Genomic DNA, 14,929 nt, shown 5'->3' with positions numbered 1-14,929 from the left:
GAAACATAGGAGCGCCGAATTAAAAAACAAAGCAATAACAAACCATTTTCAGGTAAATCAATGCTTCACCAGTAGCAGATCACCAGAGAATAGATCAAAAGACAACACGATCACCTTGAAAGAAGCCTCTTCAGGTGATGTCAACCCTTCAACCTCAAGGTTTATCTGATGCTCTTACTTTCAAACCGTCTTCATCAGCCAATAGTCCATTATCTGCCCCCAGTTCTAGTTTGAGCGTCTTCGCCGTCCTACCATGACACTGCCATGCCTTGTAGGATTCTCAACGCAATTTGATGGACAAAGTAAAACGCATTCTCATAGCTCAGTGTCGTTCTGAGAAGTAAGGCTTTCCAAGTTCAAATGATGTCTCATCTTTTCCTAAGGTAGTTTTCAAGGCTCCGGTCGGCCATAGTATGAACCACAGAACTCCACGGAATTCTAGGCAGAACTGCGTAAATGGGCAATTTGTTGTTTTAGATCATTAGTCCAGGGTGTAACGCGAAATGGAGGAGAACCTAGGCTGATCGACAATTGATGCTTGCCAAAGGAGAAGAATTCAGACGCTATGCCAAAGCACTTATCGTTTGGAAAGGAAATGCAATTTACAGAACAGGCAACTTCCATGCGATGGAGGAGAAGCGTCGGCCTCGCCATCGTTGCGACAGGAATTGACTGTAAGGCTTGCCACGGCCTCCATTTGCTTGTCCTCGCTGCAACTCGTCTTCAAAAGCGCGCTGCCCTGTTCCCAACTCCTTACGTGCACATCGTCGCCTCCACATCATTCCTATACAGACATTACTCTTCTGCTTCCTAATCACGACCGCTTTCTCGGTATCCGGAGAAATTTTGCTACCGTCTGCACCCTTGGGAATTTTATATAGCGATAGAGAAAGCATCCGGCTGATGCTGTAGACCCCAACATTTGATGGCTGCTTTGATTTTTGACCGCGGACAATAAACCTGGCTTCCACTTTCTACTCATAACATATGTATTGCCAGGGAATTTCCACTGCAGCGTGCTCCAAGTGGACGGAGCGCACCAAGATCAATGACCTTCATGTAGATATCATTTCTCTAGTTCGATGGGTTCTGTAGAAGCGAAGCTAGAAGAGCTAGCCCTTTCCAGAGAACATCATATTTCCAGAAACGGTATATTGCAGGAACAAGGGCCTCTTGTCCAAGCCATTTGCAGAAGACTTGATATGGGCTGACTCACACTAAATCAATGGATGTCTCCGTTGGCTGGTATGTCACCTTTAATCTAGACAAATCTCATGCGAAATTTGAGTGTTTCTGTCAATCAAAGGAGGTTTATACCAACTCCGAAGCTCAAGCCTTTCCTCCCTTCCTCCCCCTTCCTTAATACCAAAGGTAGCGAGAAGTTCAGCTCCAGTCGTGCCATTGGCGCAGCATATACTAGCCCGAAACCAGCTGATACACTAGGTAGCCCGTTCCCTATTTCTGCTACCGCCGAGGCCAGTCTCTGTTGGACACCTCGATCCTGACCTTCTTTTTCGGAAGCTTTCAAGGCAAGTAGTCGGCCACCTGTCATGAACATTTGAAAGCGGAAAGGCTTGTCCATTCCTATTCGAGGTATGGGAAAGAATAGATTTGCGCTTCCAGCGGCATATAGATCGCCGCCTACCGCATCTTTGCCATCATGTGGTCCCAAGCCTGAGAGCCTAAATCCTCGGACATCGGTGGGACCGCCGAGCAGGAATCGATCATTAATACGCGAAGGCATTGTCTGATGATTATGGCTTGAAGGTAATGGTGCAAGGAAACCAGCTCTCATTCCAGTCGAGAAGGAAATTCCACTCTCACCTGGAACACCTGGCAATGGGATCGGAACAGCAAATTGCGACTCTACTTCGGCCTTGCCAAACGCAACATCCCCTTTCAAAGGACCCCGGCCAGCTAATTCCAAAAGCGTCTTATAGTAGTAGCCGCTCGTTGGCAGAAGTGGATTGTCTCTTCTATCTTTGAGCCATGCGTGCGAGATGCTACTCTTGACAGTGTCGCCTGCTTCAGCCCTGACCGTGGGAGAAGCTTCTTGTGCCAGTCCCGTGACTTGCCTCCAGAAAGCGTTGTAGGTCAACTCGTGTTGCGATCCACCATCTAGTAGCCACCTCAATTTTGCCCATCCACCTCGAAGAACCTCTTCGTGACTCGCCCATGGCTTCTGTGTAGAAGAGATTATGCCGCCAAACCCCCTCGTAAGCCAGGACTGCTGAGTATTGGTGAGTCGAAATACCCTTGGTATGCGGATCTAGTCCGAGTCCCGAGAGATGCATTGAGGTTAAGAGCTTCAGCACCACCAAAGATGTTACGACTTAGTACGTTGACATAAGCTGAGCCTTCAGCATTGCCAACGTCTGTGCCTGTTTTGAGCAATAAGCGTGACTTTTCGCGGACGGAAACAACAAAGTCAACGTCCGTGGGGGTTGCAGAGGCATTGGCTGGATCTGGACGATTAATTGAAAGACTTATAGGCTGTTGATAGATATCTGCAGGAAGCGTCAGCATCTTCTATTCCAATATGGTGCGATCATAGCGTTCCAAATACCCAGCTGATGAAGTTTTGAAACACAATTAGAGACTTCACGAACCGCGTCGAGTAGTGTGTGAGGCTGTTCTTTGCTGAAGTTAAGAGCAGGATCGAAAACCCGTTTGAGAAAGCTTTGTCGCGTGTTTTGCGCTCCCAGGACCTGAATCGAGGAGATGGTGCATTGAAGGGTTGAATTTGATTCAATCTACCGATGGGTTTGAGTAAACGTCATTGCAAGCGATGGCCTGTAAGCCCATGTCTTTCATCTTACCAAGGCTTCGATGCGTCTTTGAGATCTCTCATATCTCGCGACCTCCTCTGCTTGGAGAGCCTTGGCCCTCTCCTCTAGATAATTCGCATCTTGTCCCTTCTGCAGCTGCTCAAAGATGCCCTGTAATTGTCAGAGTTTTGAGAACTTCAGTGAGACCGAGTACGAAAGCGCCGTAGGCTTACCTCGTCTCCAGGGCCCGACGAAGCTGCCATTGACCCTTGCCCAAGCCCTTGTTACAATTAGTACCTTCCCAAAGCCATTTGCCATCCAACTGAATCCGGAGATAAGGACCTCATATCTCCACGCCAAGCGCTTTTTATTTGCCAAAGTGTACCCACGGAGTGTCGCAACTCAGGACGAGATGAATGTATCAAGAACTCTCTGTGTCACCCTCGGATTGTCTTTCCAATGATCTTCGTTGGAGAGGAGATCATTACATGAAGCCTCCCGGTTGGTAGCACTCAAAGCATTGCTTCATATTCAGCTCTTCTCTCCAAAAGAAATCGACATTCACCGTAAGATGGCAACAGTGACAGCCAACAAAAGAGTAAGTGCATTCCTCGCTAGCATATGATCAATACTGATGGCTGTTTAAGCTGAATAGAGAATATCTAGCTATACAAGCAAATCCTCCACCCTTCATCGTCGCGCACCCCTCAGAAACCAACATCTTAGAATGGCACTACATACTTTCTGGCCCACCTGATACACCTTACCATAATGGCCAATATTGGGGAACCCTTATGTTCCCGCCGACATACCCCTTCGCCCCCCTGCAATCCGAATGCACACTCCCTCTGGGCGCTTTCAGCCATCCACCCGCCTTTGCCTCTCAATTTCGGATTTCCACCCTCGGAGCTTCAACCCTGCATGGGAAGTGTCGACGATCTTAAACGGCTTATTGAGTTTTATGACGAGTAACGAGATGACCACAGGGAGCTTGGGAGCTACGGATAACGACAGAAAATGGTACGCCGCGACATCCAAATGGTGGAACAGCACAGGAGGCGGATCAGCCACGACGCCAACTAGAGGTAATAATGCAACATTGAGAGGTGTTGGGGCTGTCAAGGCTGGTGATGGTGGCGTGAAGTTTCGCGCCGAATGGCCTGAGCTTGACACAACGAATTGGGGGTGGATGAAGCGGAATAACATCGACTCCGCAACAGGGCGTATAAATCAAGGTGCGGCAGACCCGGGGGCTGCCTGTTCTCCAGAAGTCGCAGCATTGCAGAGGGGCCCACAAGGAAGTGCTGGATTAGGGGATGCCGGCAGAGCAGCGAGGAACATTGGGGGAAATTGGCTCTGGCGGCACAAATACGCCATTTCCTTCGTCTTCATAGTATCATGGGTGACATTGCAGAGGTTTCTTGGGGGTGTGGAAACGTGAAGGTAATGGACGTTGAGCACTGATCTCAGCTAAAATACTCCATTGTCGCTACTTACCTTTGCAGATTCAGCTGAAACTCACCTCTGATTTACTGCAGGATACAGGCAACACAGGTACCTGACAATCCAGCTCAGCGGAGGAAGAGGTGCACAAATCTTTCCAACGAGTGTAGAGCTATATGTCCCTTAGGGACACTAGATCCCACATGGACTCCAACAAAGTTAGTGGAGTAGATCAATGATCGGTATAAAAATCTCGCAGCTTGTCACTGCTAGACAATGGTCGCTGCTATCTTCACAGCATGAGACCTACCCACTTAAAACCGAGTAACTTGAGCATTGCGATTGGTTTCTACGCCTCCATAGCTGGATTCAGTCTTCGGGATTGTTGCGAAACTGATGATACTACAGCCTACGATGGCAAGGATACATTTAAACTGTATTCAGTCCATTCGCTAATCTTCCTTGTTTGATCCCATTAAAAAGCGGCTTTCCTTTCCCTTTCACGTTTCTGCTCCTTAACATTATTATAGGAGGTTACAAGGCATCTCAACTCAATCTCTATGCTCCTCTACGCAATGATGAAAACACTTACCTCATGTTCTTAGGCGGGGTCTAGGTCACCAAATACACTGAATTGGCCAGAGCTAAAGTTGAAATAATATATATACAGATATAAAAAATGAGAGATGATGTGAAAGCGTTCATGTTGGGCGTTGGCTTCGGGGTGAGCTTCCTCCCTGGTTCGTTTGAGAGTGAGACTGATTATATAAAGCGTATGGTCTAGGGGTATGATTTTCGCTTCGCACATTCTGCCGGTGTATTTGTGAAAGGTCTCGGGTTCAAATCCCGATATGTCCAAATTGTTTTTTCGGAGTTCTTTTTACCGTTTTTAGATGTCTTGAGAGCAATCGCATAGTGCTTACCTCCAAGACATACTCCCGAAACATAAATCTGCTCTATCTAACTACAATGATAAGGTAATAGGACTCCGAAAAGCTAGTCCCAACTTATGTTTTCGGAGTTCTTTCAACCATATTTAAATGTCTTAAGAGCAATTACATAATGCTTACCTCTAAAACATACTCTCGAAATATAAATATACTCTATCTAACTACGTTGTAATAGGACTCTGAAAGGCTAGTCCCACCTAATTTTTGCACTTCTGGAGCAGTTTTAGTGTAAAGGTCATCGGCGTGACCGAGAGACGTTAGGTGGTGAAGCGCTTGGGTTTTGGGTACGGCTGGTCCCGCGCTACCTCATTGAGATTAGATCATCTCTTGGCATGGATAGTGCTTTCTAGCTCAAATCTGGAAAAATATATTTTCGTGCTACGAATTCCTACCACCCTGGTAGGAAAGGCAGTAGAGTTGAAAGTACTACGCGACCATGAGGTCTCTAAACCTCTCATGCATAAAATACTCCCCATAAAGCAATGCTGCGCTCAATAGTATAGTGCTTCCTGCCTAGACTTTATCATTCACTAAATACTCTTAGTCGTCGAAGCAATGCAGCATGCCCAGAATATTACCTCCAAGACATTTGTATTTCACACCAAAAACACCTTTCACCGTCTCTAAAGCTCGCTTCCAATCTTCCCTTCAGGCGAATGACAGGCCGTACGATGAGCAGGAGCGACAGGCTGCACTCATTCAAAACACATTGTCGAGGAAAGCAAGCCAGGTCTGAGCAGGCTCACATGACTCAAATTCCCAGATTCTAACTTTCCGCAGATCAATCCGCAAGTCAAAACCGATGATGTGATCTGCTCGCCTCCTCGAAGAAAACCACAGCCTACACAAAGTCCACACCGCTCAACTGGCGCCGATCAGCAGCACGTACATCAGACACACAACGACGTTGCTCAGCCAGCTTCGGCTCACGGTCGCCTCCTCAATTCAAATCAGATGCGACGGCAGAGGAAAACTAGTCCAGTCCCTGTTGTGCCGCTCGTTCGTCGAGCCCGCCGTGGGGATCATCAAGAGGCGAGAAATGTCTTGAAAGATGAAGCCTACATAAGATCCACCATGCATGTACCGACTTCTGGCGATTATCCGGACGTGTCTATCGAATTATTCAAATTACCAAAGCAACATCTCCACAACATGACTCGTGGTTTAGCAGATATTAACACAAATCTTATATCATTGAGCGGTGATTCTTTCAGATGTACGTTGACTTATGATTCACCCGTTCGTAAGGAAGTTGTCGAGGGCGAAGGCCGAAGCAAAGTAAGCGAATGATCCTTTCAATTGGCGGGTGCTAATGACTGTGCTTAGAGATCAGCTGAGGATGCAGCTTATCTTCATTTTCTCGCAAAGTGCCATAGTCTCGGTGTGCTGATGGAGGTTGTTAATCGGGAATCGGAGTTTAATCAAAGAAACCGGATAACCAGGCAACAAGCAAAGCAGCAAGAAAAGGATGCTATTGTAGACATCTTCGACTATGCTGCTAGATTTAATCTAATTCCAGAAATTCACACTCGACCTGTGACTCGCAAACAAAGCGGACGACCACGCGCGTCAATTGAGGCTATCATTACCTTGAAAGAGCAGAATATATCTGTCTCAGGATTTGGCACCCAGCCTCCGTACGCCGAGGCAGATGCTGCAATTAGATTCAAGAAAGAAGCTGAAAGATTCCAAGCCAAAGAAGGAAAGGACGCACTAATAATCAAGGACTCATCAGCGCTGACCACAGAGAATGCGGGGAAGTTTATCGAGTTCTTGAGGATCGTACGACCTGGAATTCGTATCGAAGTAGAGTCAGAGGCTCACGGGAGATCAATTCGGGCCTGGGTCATTGTGAATGGGGATCGAATTTCGCGGGAAGTCCTAATGTCGTCAAAGAAAAAGGCCGAGGCCGTAGCTCTTCTTCTGGCATGTATAACGCTGAAGACAGAAGATCAGGATTTGTGGCCTCGTTACCTCCGCGCTCTGCAACATGGGAATGGCCAAATACTACCTCCTGTGGCACCTCTGGACATGTTCGTCGATGAAGATTGCTCGCTTGTGATGCGAGAGACCCTTCTAGGAGCACGCAGCCGAGGGCTCCCAGATGAAGTCTTGACTCTAGCACCTATGTCTGAAAATTCAGCGATCACAGAATTCGGAAGAATCTCATCTCGTGATCGGATTCAGCGCTCACAAATATTATATCAATGGTCTTTGGCTTACGCAAATGACGAGAGATTCGTAGACTTTCGAAGTAAAAAGGCAGAAATGCCTATGAACCAATATAAAGAGGAGGTACTGAGGCAAGTCAACGAAAACGAGTATAGTATAATTGTTGGCGCTACCGGTAGCGGAAAGACAACACAAGTCCCCCAGATACTGCTCGAGAATATGATCGCAGAGGGCAATGGAGGATATTGTAACATAATTTGTACTCAGCCTCGCCGGATTGCGGCAACCTCCGTAGCTCGTCGTGTGGCAGCAGAGCGTGGAGAAGGCTTAGAGGAAACTGTCGGCTACAAGGTTCGCTTTGATGCGAAGTTGAGTCGAAGAAGTGGCAGCATCAATTACTGCACAACAGGGATTCTGCTTCGACAATTACAGCACGCTGCTGACAAAACCATGGACGATGTGTCACATCTAGTGATTGACGAAGTTCATGAACGAAGCACGGAGATCGATTTCTTGCTAATCCTTCTGAAGAAGAACATGACCAGACGTAAGCTCTTGGGCAAATCGAATCCTCGAGTGATATTAATGAGTGCCACAATGGATACGGATCTCTTTGCTAATTACTTCGAAACCCGAAATGTCGCAGGTGATCCTGTCTCATGTCCATCGTTGAGTGTGCCAGGGAGAACGTTTCCCGTCAGAGAGAGGTATATTGACGAAATCTTGGAAGAAATGTCTACGTCAAAAACCTCTCTGCATACTCTTCGTGCTGACCCGAAGACGGAAATTTATCTAGATGCCGAGCAGAGGTTCTCCCAGAAGCACGGGCGTGCTCCCGGCAACCAAGACAATGGCGAAGATAGATCTGTCATAGATTGGAAACGTGAACGGAAATACTCGGCCAGCGGCGAAGAGCAATATTCTAATAGTAAAGAAGATGTCATTGTACCTTTCGGTCTCATAGCAGCTACCGTTGCACACATCGCGAAGACTACCGATCAAGGCGCCATATTAGTCTTTTTGCCGGGCCTCGAGGAAATTAGACAAGTAAAAAAAGATTTAGGACGGGAAGACTTGGGTGTGGATTTTACGAACACTTCGCTATTCCAAGTGTATATGCTGCACTCGTCGATCACAACCTCGCAGCAGACAGTGTTCGACCCTGTACCACAAGGGTGCAGAAAAATTGTTCTGTCAACTAACATTGCGGAGACATCTGTGACTATCTCAGATGTACAACACGTCGTGGATTCCGGCAAGCTACGGGAGAAGCAATACGACCAAGGTCGACGTATCACGATGCTGGCCTGCACCTGGATCAGCAAGTCTAATTCAAGGCAAAGGGCCGGACGTGCAGGGCGTGTTCAAGATGGCAACTATTATGCTCTATTTTCAAAAGCACGCTATGAGTCTTTCAGTGCCATAGGCTTACCAGAGTTGTTGAGATCAGATCTACAGAAGACTTGTCTCGACATCAAAGCGTACGCTTTTCAAACACCCATTCGTGATTTCTTAGCGGACGCCATCGAGCCCCCAGCACCTCGGAATGTTGATGCCTCAGTCTTCAATCTCCAAGCGCTAGATGCTCTCACGGAAAGAGAAGACATCACGCCTCTAGGTCGTCTGCTATCATCTTTACCTGTTGATCCAAGCCTAGGAAAAATGATTGTTCTCGGCATCATCTTTCGGTGTCTCGATCCGATGCTTGTACTTGGCGCTGCCAGCACCGAGCGCCCCATTTTCATCAATCCACTCGAGGCCCGAATAGAAGCCCATCGTAGCAAAATATCTTTCGTCCAAGGTTCAGCATCTGACCATATTGCGCTCCTGAACGCTGTGCGCCAGCTTCGACAGTGGCGCGCCCATCATGGCGAGGTTGGAATGCGCCAAATGGCAGAGCGGCATTTCCTGCATGCCAACGCGTTTCGAAGCATAGACTCCACAGCTCAGCAAATCGAGGAAATACTTGTAGAAGCAGGGATGATACCTAATACTTCCGCTAGTCGCCGTGTTGATTTACAGTTCGGAGATCCTGCTCTGAATGAGAACAGTCACAAGGTTCCACTTATCAAAGCTCTTGTGCTCGCCGGGCTACACCCCAATCTTGCGGTTTGTGCCCGTGGTGGCCGTCTTTTCCGCACACCGGGCGAGAAAGATGTTCTCGTCCATCCTTCCAGTACAAATGACCTTAAAGATGACGACAGAAGCAAAGCACGTCTACCTCATTCGCAACGGCCAGGGGTGGCGGCTGGCACTCTCTACTCTTACACATCTCTCACCAAGTCCAATGACGGTAACACCCTTTTTCTTCGAGATACTACAAGATCGACGCCATTGCAGGCCTGCCTCTTCGGTGGAAAGCTCCAGCGCAATGAGGACCGCAGCAACATTGTCGAAATAGACAGCTGGTTACCTTTTTACATTGCTTCTCCAGATAGACGTACAGCGAAGACTCTAATCGAGTTCAGGAAAGGGCTCGAGCGCCTGCTAGCAACGACTTTCAATGAGCTAGGAGTGTTGGTGGAGCACAGGCAAAACGGCGATCACACGCGCTTCCTTGCAGATGACGTCGTTAGAGAGATGTTTGCAGCCGGCTTAGTGGAGGTCCTTGACCGTGATGTGACTCCAGGTGAGAAAATTAGGCGGAGAGGCTGGGCAGCTACAAGGCAAGTTGACCACTTTCCGCCGGAAATTGAACGTCAGGGTGGTCGGAGAACCGCCACTCGTCCACGACTATAAGCAACGGCAACAGCACTTGCTGATGTACTGGATGAGAAAGAATTATATTGACTGCATAGCGTGGTATACATGGGCATTATGTACAACAGACAGTCCTGTTCTCACTAAGAGCGATCAGCTGTACAATATCTTAGATTTTCTATGATAGACTAGAGGGTTTACGAGCGCGAGGACAATGCTCTACTCATCTAATAGTACCAGAACGCCGCGCTTTCTCTTCATTGGTCTTTAGTGTCAATATTGTCACCCCGAGAGTCAATCAGCCGCCCGTATTACCTGCTCGTCATTATACACTGCGTCCTTTCAAACGTTTGGACTCAATTGATCTGCTTTGACGCAATATTCGACCTGATCCGCGCTAGCTTGCAAGAATCTTCTAGCCTCAAGTCCAACCCACACTTTCAGCATACTCGTATCACCTTCCATGGCAGTCCTGACTAGATCTTTACCGCCGCCTTGAGCACCCAGGTTTCGGAGAATTGGCAGGGCACTCTTGAATAGGTCGAGATCGGGATTCAAGGTCCTCCCAATGCCCTCTAACAACAAAATGCTGATGACTACATTGACGAAATCACCCTCCATGCGCACATGATGGCCACGTACCATGCTCAAGACCTGGTTGAGAACGTCGCTGATTGAGATGTTGCCCAGCGCGAAAGTGCGGGATTTGACGCCAAGGACCAGGTGTTGCATCTTGAGAGCAAAGACTTCCTTGTCGATGACAGATTCGGGCTGACGACAGCGCTCAACCATGAGGTTGCCTGCTCGATATCCATCGAATTCTGCAATTGCTTTGAAGAGATCGAGGAAATTGCGACGATTTTTAGCGTTAAGCGCGGTGACGAGGCCAGTGTCTATGAAGATGAGTTGAGGTCGATAGCCTTCTTTGTCGATTTGGTCGAGCTGCTGTGCCCATTCTTTAGGGTGGTGTCGGTATGGACGGAGTTGCTGAAGGACTTCTTCTGTGACATCTTTGGAGTTGAGCGGAGAACTGGATGACTTATGTCGTCCGAAAGAAAGGTCGATCTGTTCAGGTTGATAGAAGCGCACCATGATGTTGCCGGGATGCAGGTCTGCGTGAATGAAGTTGTCGATGAGAAGCATGCGTAGGAATGCATCGAGGCCTTCGTCTGCAATTTCTCTCTGGAAGACGCCACCCCCATCTTCGAGGAAAGCTGCGAGCGGTATCCCAGATGCGAATTCTTCAATCAGCACCTGCCGACTGGTATGTTCAGTATATGGAAATGGGAACCAGGCCGTTGTTCGGTCTTTGAACTTCTTTCGAAACATAGTCAGGTTCGCGGCCTCGATACGTAGGTCTAATTGCAAGCGCATCATTTCCCCAAATTGGGAGACTTCATTCGGGAAGTCAAACCATTCTAATGTTGGTATTGCATCTATCACTGCGGCAAAGAAGCCCATGATTTTGAGATCTCGGCGCACAAGACGTTCGACCTTCGGATGTAGGACTTTGATTGCCACGTAAGACGAAGGTACTCGTTGTGGAGTGCTCTTCACGACCTTGTCCACATTCTTGCGAACTCGCTGCCGTACACTCGAGACGGCGTCCTGCACGTCGCTGTCCCCCGCCGCTGCGTGCTCTGGCTTGAGCTTTGCTTTGTACACTTGTGCTATGGCACCTACACCCAGGGGCTTCTCCTGGAATTCTTCGAATATGTCATCGAAGTGCCGACCATCGAAAGCTTCTCTGATTCGCCTCTTGGTATGGCTAAGTGAGTGCGCTGGAGCATTGGAATGAAGAGAAGACATGATGCTACACATTGTTTGCGGGAAGATATCAGTTCGAGAAGCTGCCCATTGGCCCAACTGTTGCAACGATTGTTAGGGCTGAGCTCTCTTTCAGCGAAGATTGTCGCGCACCTTGATGAATGCAGGACCTGCCCGCTCCATAGAATGTACGAGAAAAGAGTACCACCATACGGTTCCACTCCTTTCACCATCGTGACCCTTCCCCGCGGTACCCAGCCACATGATTGGGATAGTGGCTATTACCGGTACGAAGATAATTACAAGATGGAGGAACCGAAGAGTTGTAGCGATGGGCTCCAAAATATAGAGATCAGCACCTAGGCCTATTGCTTTCCACACCCTCTTAAATCCATGGATATCGTTGGGTAGCTCTTTTGCTATTTCTGCTCGCGATGCCTCCAGCATATGCTCCTCGGGTGTCTTGCCATCGCCGCTTTCTTCTTCACTCAGAGCCACAAAAGCCGCTGGTGATAGCAAAGCAAGTACTGTTACGTTTGCGCCTCGAATTCTTGGAGGTTTCGCCCACCACGCTGGTGGTCGCAACGCCAGTGAGCGGCGTCCACCATGATGGCGGAAGGGAAATGATAGGCGCTGAAGGATATTTCGAGTACAGAGTCTTCGGCTCAAGATAAAGGCCGTTCGCATATTAGAGCCACAAATATAGCCAGCCGTCTTTGGGAAGCCCGCGACATGTGTAGAACAATTTGGACGTGATTGTTTGCGGAGGAATGCCCTGGCGGGAAGCGTCGGCGTTTTGCGGACGTCATTTTGAGATTGACCTGCCAAGGGATGGAAGACGTTATTCTGACTCACATTTTAGCGTGCCAAGATTGGCGGAACAGCTGCCGGTTTTCCATACTATTTTGTAAGTAAAGCTGGCATCCCCGCTGCGGTCTTTAGCAATTTGACTTCAATCATAAAAAGAGGCCCTGTTTCGTCGGCCAACAACAAATTTCAAGAGGCATTGGATCGAAGGAGAAGGTTTTCAGGACTGCATGAAATCTATATTTATACCTAACAAATCTTGCACTTGATAAAAAGGTTTCATAGAGTATAATGCTAAGTTATTATTATATTTGCAAATATTGCGACAGCAAAATTCAACTTTTAGAGGGTAGCCGCTTATAAGCCCGCTTAAAGTAAAAATTTCTAAGGGGCTCCTTAGGGGTGCTTTGCGCCCGGGTACAAGTAAGCCTTCTTAAGCATAGAATATGCCAGCTTTACTTACAGATTAGTATGGGAAACCGGCAGCTGTTCCGCCAATCTTGGCACGCTAAAATGTGAGTCAGAATAACGTCTTCCCCAAGGGATTATATGAATTTCCCAATCTCATCCTAGATACAGCAATCCTGATTGCGCCACAGTCGCTGTTACTTAGCAGTCAAAGGACCTCAAATATCCAGTCTGAGATAGTGCCCCATTATGGGATGGTTCTGGGCGAATACATTCCCTGTTTCTCGATCTGCCGCCATACGTCCCAATGATGGCACCCCCCAGTATGCTTGATGATGGAACCTGCGTAATAGATGCTGACCATCAGAAGCCGAGCTGCCCGATGCATTCAACGGCCTCCACCTCCTTTCCGCCCCAAGCCTCTACACTTCCCCCTACAGACGCGTCCTCTTGCCCCGTCGCCACCCCTGGGGCTCCCCTGAGATCAAAACTCAATCCTCTAAATTACATGCCAGCCAGTCTCTCCCAAGAGCGCGCCTCTCAGCAAAGAATTCCTCTACCTACAAATCGCACGACCTCCTCCATCCCGCGTGGCGACTCAAATACGAATTGGGAATATCCATCACCGCAACAAATGTACAATGCCATGCTACGGAAAGGCTACGACGGTACTCCAGAAGATGCGGTAGAGAGCATGGTTGAAGTACATAATTTCTTGAACGAAGGCGCTTGGAACGAGATCGAAGGGTGGGAAGCGCGATTCTCTGGTGGATTAAAGGACGGATGGGAGGCTTGTCGGGAAGGGGAGGAGGGGTGGGTAGAGATGGTAATGAACGGTACTTGGAGGCCACGAGAGCGGACGCAGCCAAAACTGATACGATTTATGGGACGGCCGGGCGACACGACGCCGAAGGCTCGGTTCATGTCTTACATGTCCTGGTTTTATCCTGGAAGATTCGCGTGAGTACATGGCCTTATTCGACCCAGACAGGTAGTGCTGAACGTATATGTAGTGAAGAGCCTCCGTTCGACCGCCATGATTGGTTTGTGCAACGCATAACGCCATCAGGAGAAAAGCGTGAGATTCGGTACGTCATTGATTACTACTCTGCACCCCTGAGCCCACAGGCGAGCCTGTATTCTATCTGGATGTGCGGCCCGCCATAGATGGACCTACAGCTGCTTGTGAGCGGCTGATGCGATGGGGTGGCGACGTGTGGTATCGAGCAAGTGGCGCCAAGGTCAGAGCAACATCAGGGGAGTTTGAGTAACGAAGAGGAGCGACATTGGATTTTTGGGTGGAATTCGCGAGGCGTTGGGTGGTGCGAGGAGCTTGGGAGCTCACTCTGCTGCGCTTGGTTCATCTCTACTCTTGGGTACTCTTCGTTTTGATTTCCACAAGACGAAGTAGAAATCGAAAATGGAAATGGAAATGGAAAAGGCCTACGTATATCTAACACCCCTAGATGTTCTTTGACCGAGGGTACGGACACATTCAGCAGCGCAAGGGTACTGTCATTTTCCGACATAGTGTAATCTATTCTGCTCGTTCATGTCTCCGTCTCCGTATCCTTGGCAGGAGACAGCGGCAGTCGCCTTGAGCCGACGGCACAGCATCGGCGGAACTGCCGCGGGTGCGAGCAGCAAGATCTCTGACATGTGCGATCTATCCTTCATGCACATTGACTGTGGCTGTCGATGAGCGCTTTATCGATGCTCCACCTCTTCACGCTGCTCCGACCAATTCATTGGAAGTCCTCCGCCAGACTACGACGAATGGGGAAGCTAGGCCTGCTCAAGGTGCCAAAACGGAAGAAGGGATCATCATCCATGCATGCTACTTCCCTTTTCCACACGCAATCGCCTATCATCTGTTTATCCCCATGGAGTATGCAATGATGCTCTCCATAACTT

General features: G+C 48.5%; 4 protein-coding genes and 1 non-coding gene across 5 annotated transcripts; 3 read left to right on the top strand and 2 right to left on the bottom strand.

Moving 5' to 3' along the window:
* Positions 1-1,300: 1,300 nt before the first annotated feature.
* KY384_005445 (uncharacterized protein) lies at positions 1,301-3,031 on the bottom strand (the record flags this gene model as incomplete). The annotated part of the gene is made up of 5 exons (XM_044813945.1): positions 1,301-2,227; positions 2,341-2,507; positions 2,591-2,708; positions 2,820-2,939; positions 3,002-3,031. 5 exons carry the CDS (start codon positions 3,029-3,031, stop codon positions 1,301-1,303), a joined length of 1,362 nt encoding a protein of 453 aa, XP_044669246.1.
* A 1,951-nt stretch (positions 3,032-4,982) lies between these two features.
* Positions 4,983-5,069, top strand: KY384_005444. The gene has a single exon. It is a non-coding gene; the product is annotated as a tRNA-Ala (tRNA).
* A 654-nt stretch (positions 5,070-5,723) lies between these two features.
* Positions 5,724-10,072, top strand: KY384_005443 (uncharacterized protein; the record flags this gene model as incomplete). Its single annotated transcript, XM_044813944.1, has 3 exons — positions 5,724-5,891; positions 5,942-6,439; positions 6,488-10,072. The coding sequence occupies 3 exons, from the start codon at positions 5,724-5,726 to the stop codon at positions 10,070-10,072; spliced, it is 4,251 nt and encodes a 1,416-aa protein (XP_044669245.1).
* A 303-nt stretch (positions 10,073-10,375) lies between these two features.
* KY384_005442 (uncharacterized protein) lies at positions 10,376-11,842 on the bottom strand (the record flags this gene model as incomplete). Its single annotated transcript, XM_044813943.1, has 1 exon — positions 10,376-11,842. One exon carries the CDS (start codon positions 11,840-11,842, stop codon positions 10,376-10,378), a length of 1,467 nt encoding a protein of 488 aa, XP_044669244.1.
* Positions 11,843-13,649: 1,807 nt separating this feature from the next.
* Positions 13,650-14,182, top strand: KY384_005441 (uncharacterized protein; the record flags this gene model as incomplete). The annotated part of the gene is made up of 2 exons (XM_044813942.1): positions 13,650-13,975; positions 14,029-14,182. 2 exons carry the CDS (start codon positions 13,650-13,652, stop codon positions 14,180-14,182), a joined length of 480 nt encoding a protein of 159 aa, XP_044669243.1.
* Positions 14,183-14,929: the final 747 nt, after the last annotated feature.

This window comes from Bacidia gigantensis, assembly GCF_019456465.1.
Source record: "Bacidia gigantensis strain McMullin 20006 chromosome Unknown contig_245, whole genome shotgun sequence".
In the NCBI taxonomy this organism is placed as follows: domain Eukaryota; kingdom Fungi; phylum Ascomycota; class Lecanoromycetes; order Lecanorales; family Ramalinaceae; genus Bacidia; species Bacidia gigantensis.
The sequence above is the reverse complement of the archived record's forward strand: the minus strand, read 5'-3'. Positions and strand labels throughout refer to the sequence as shown.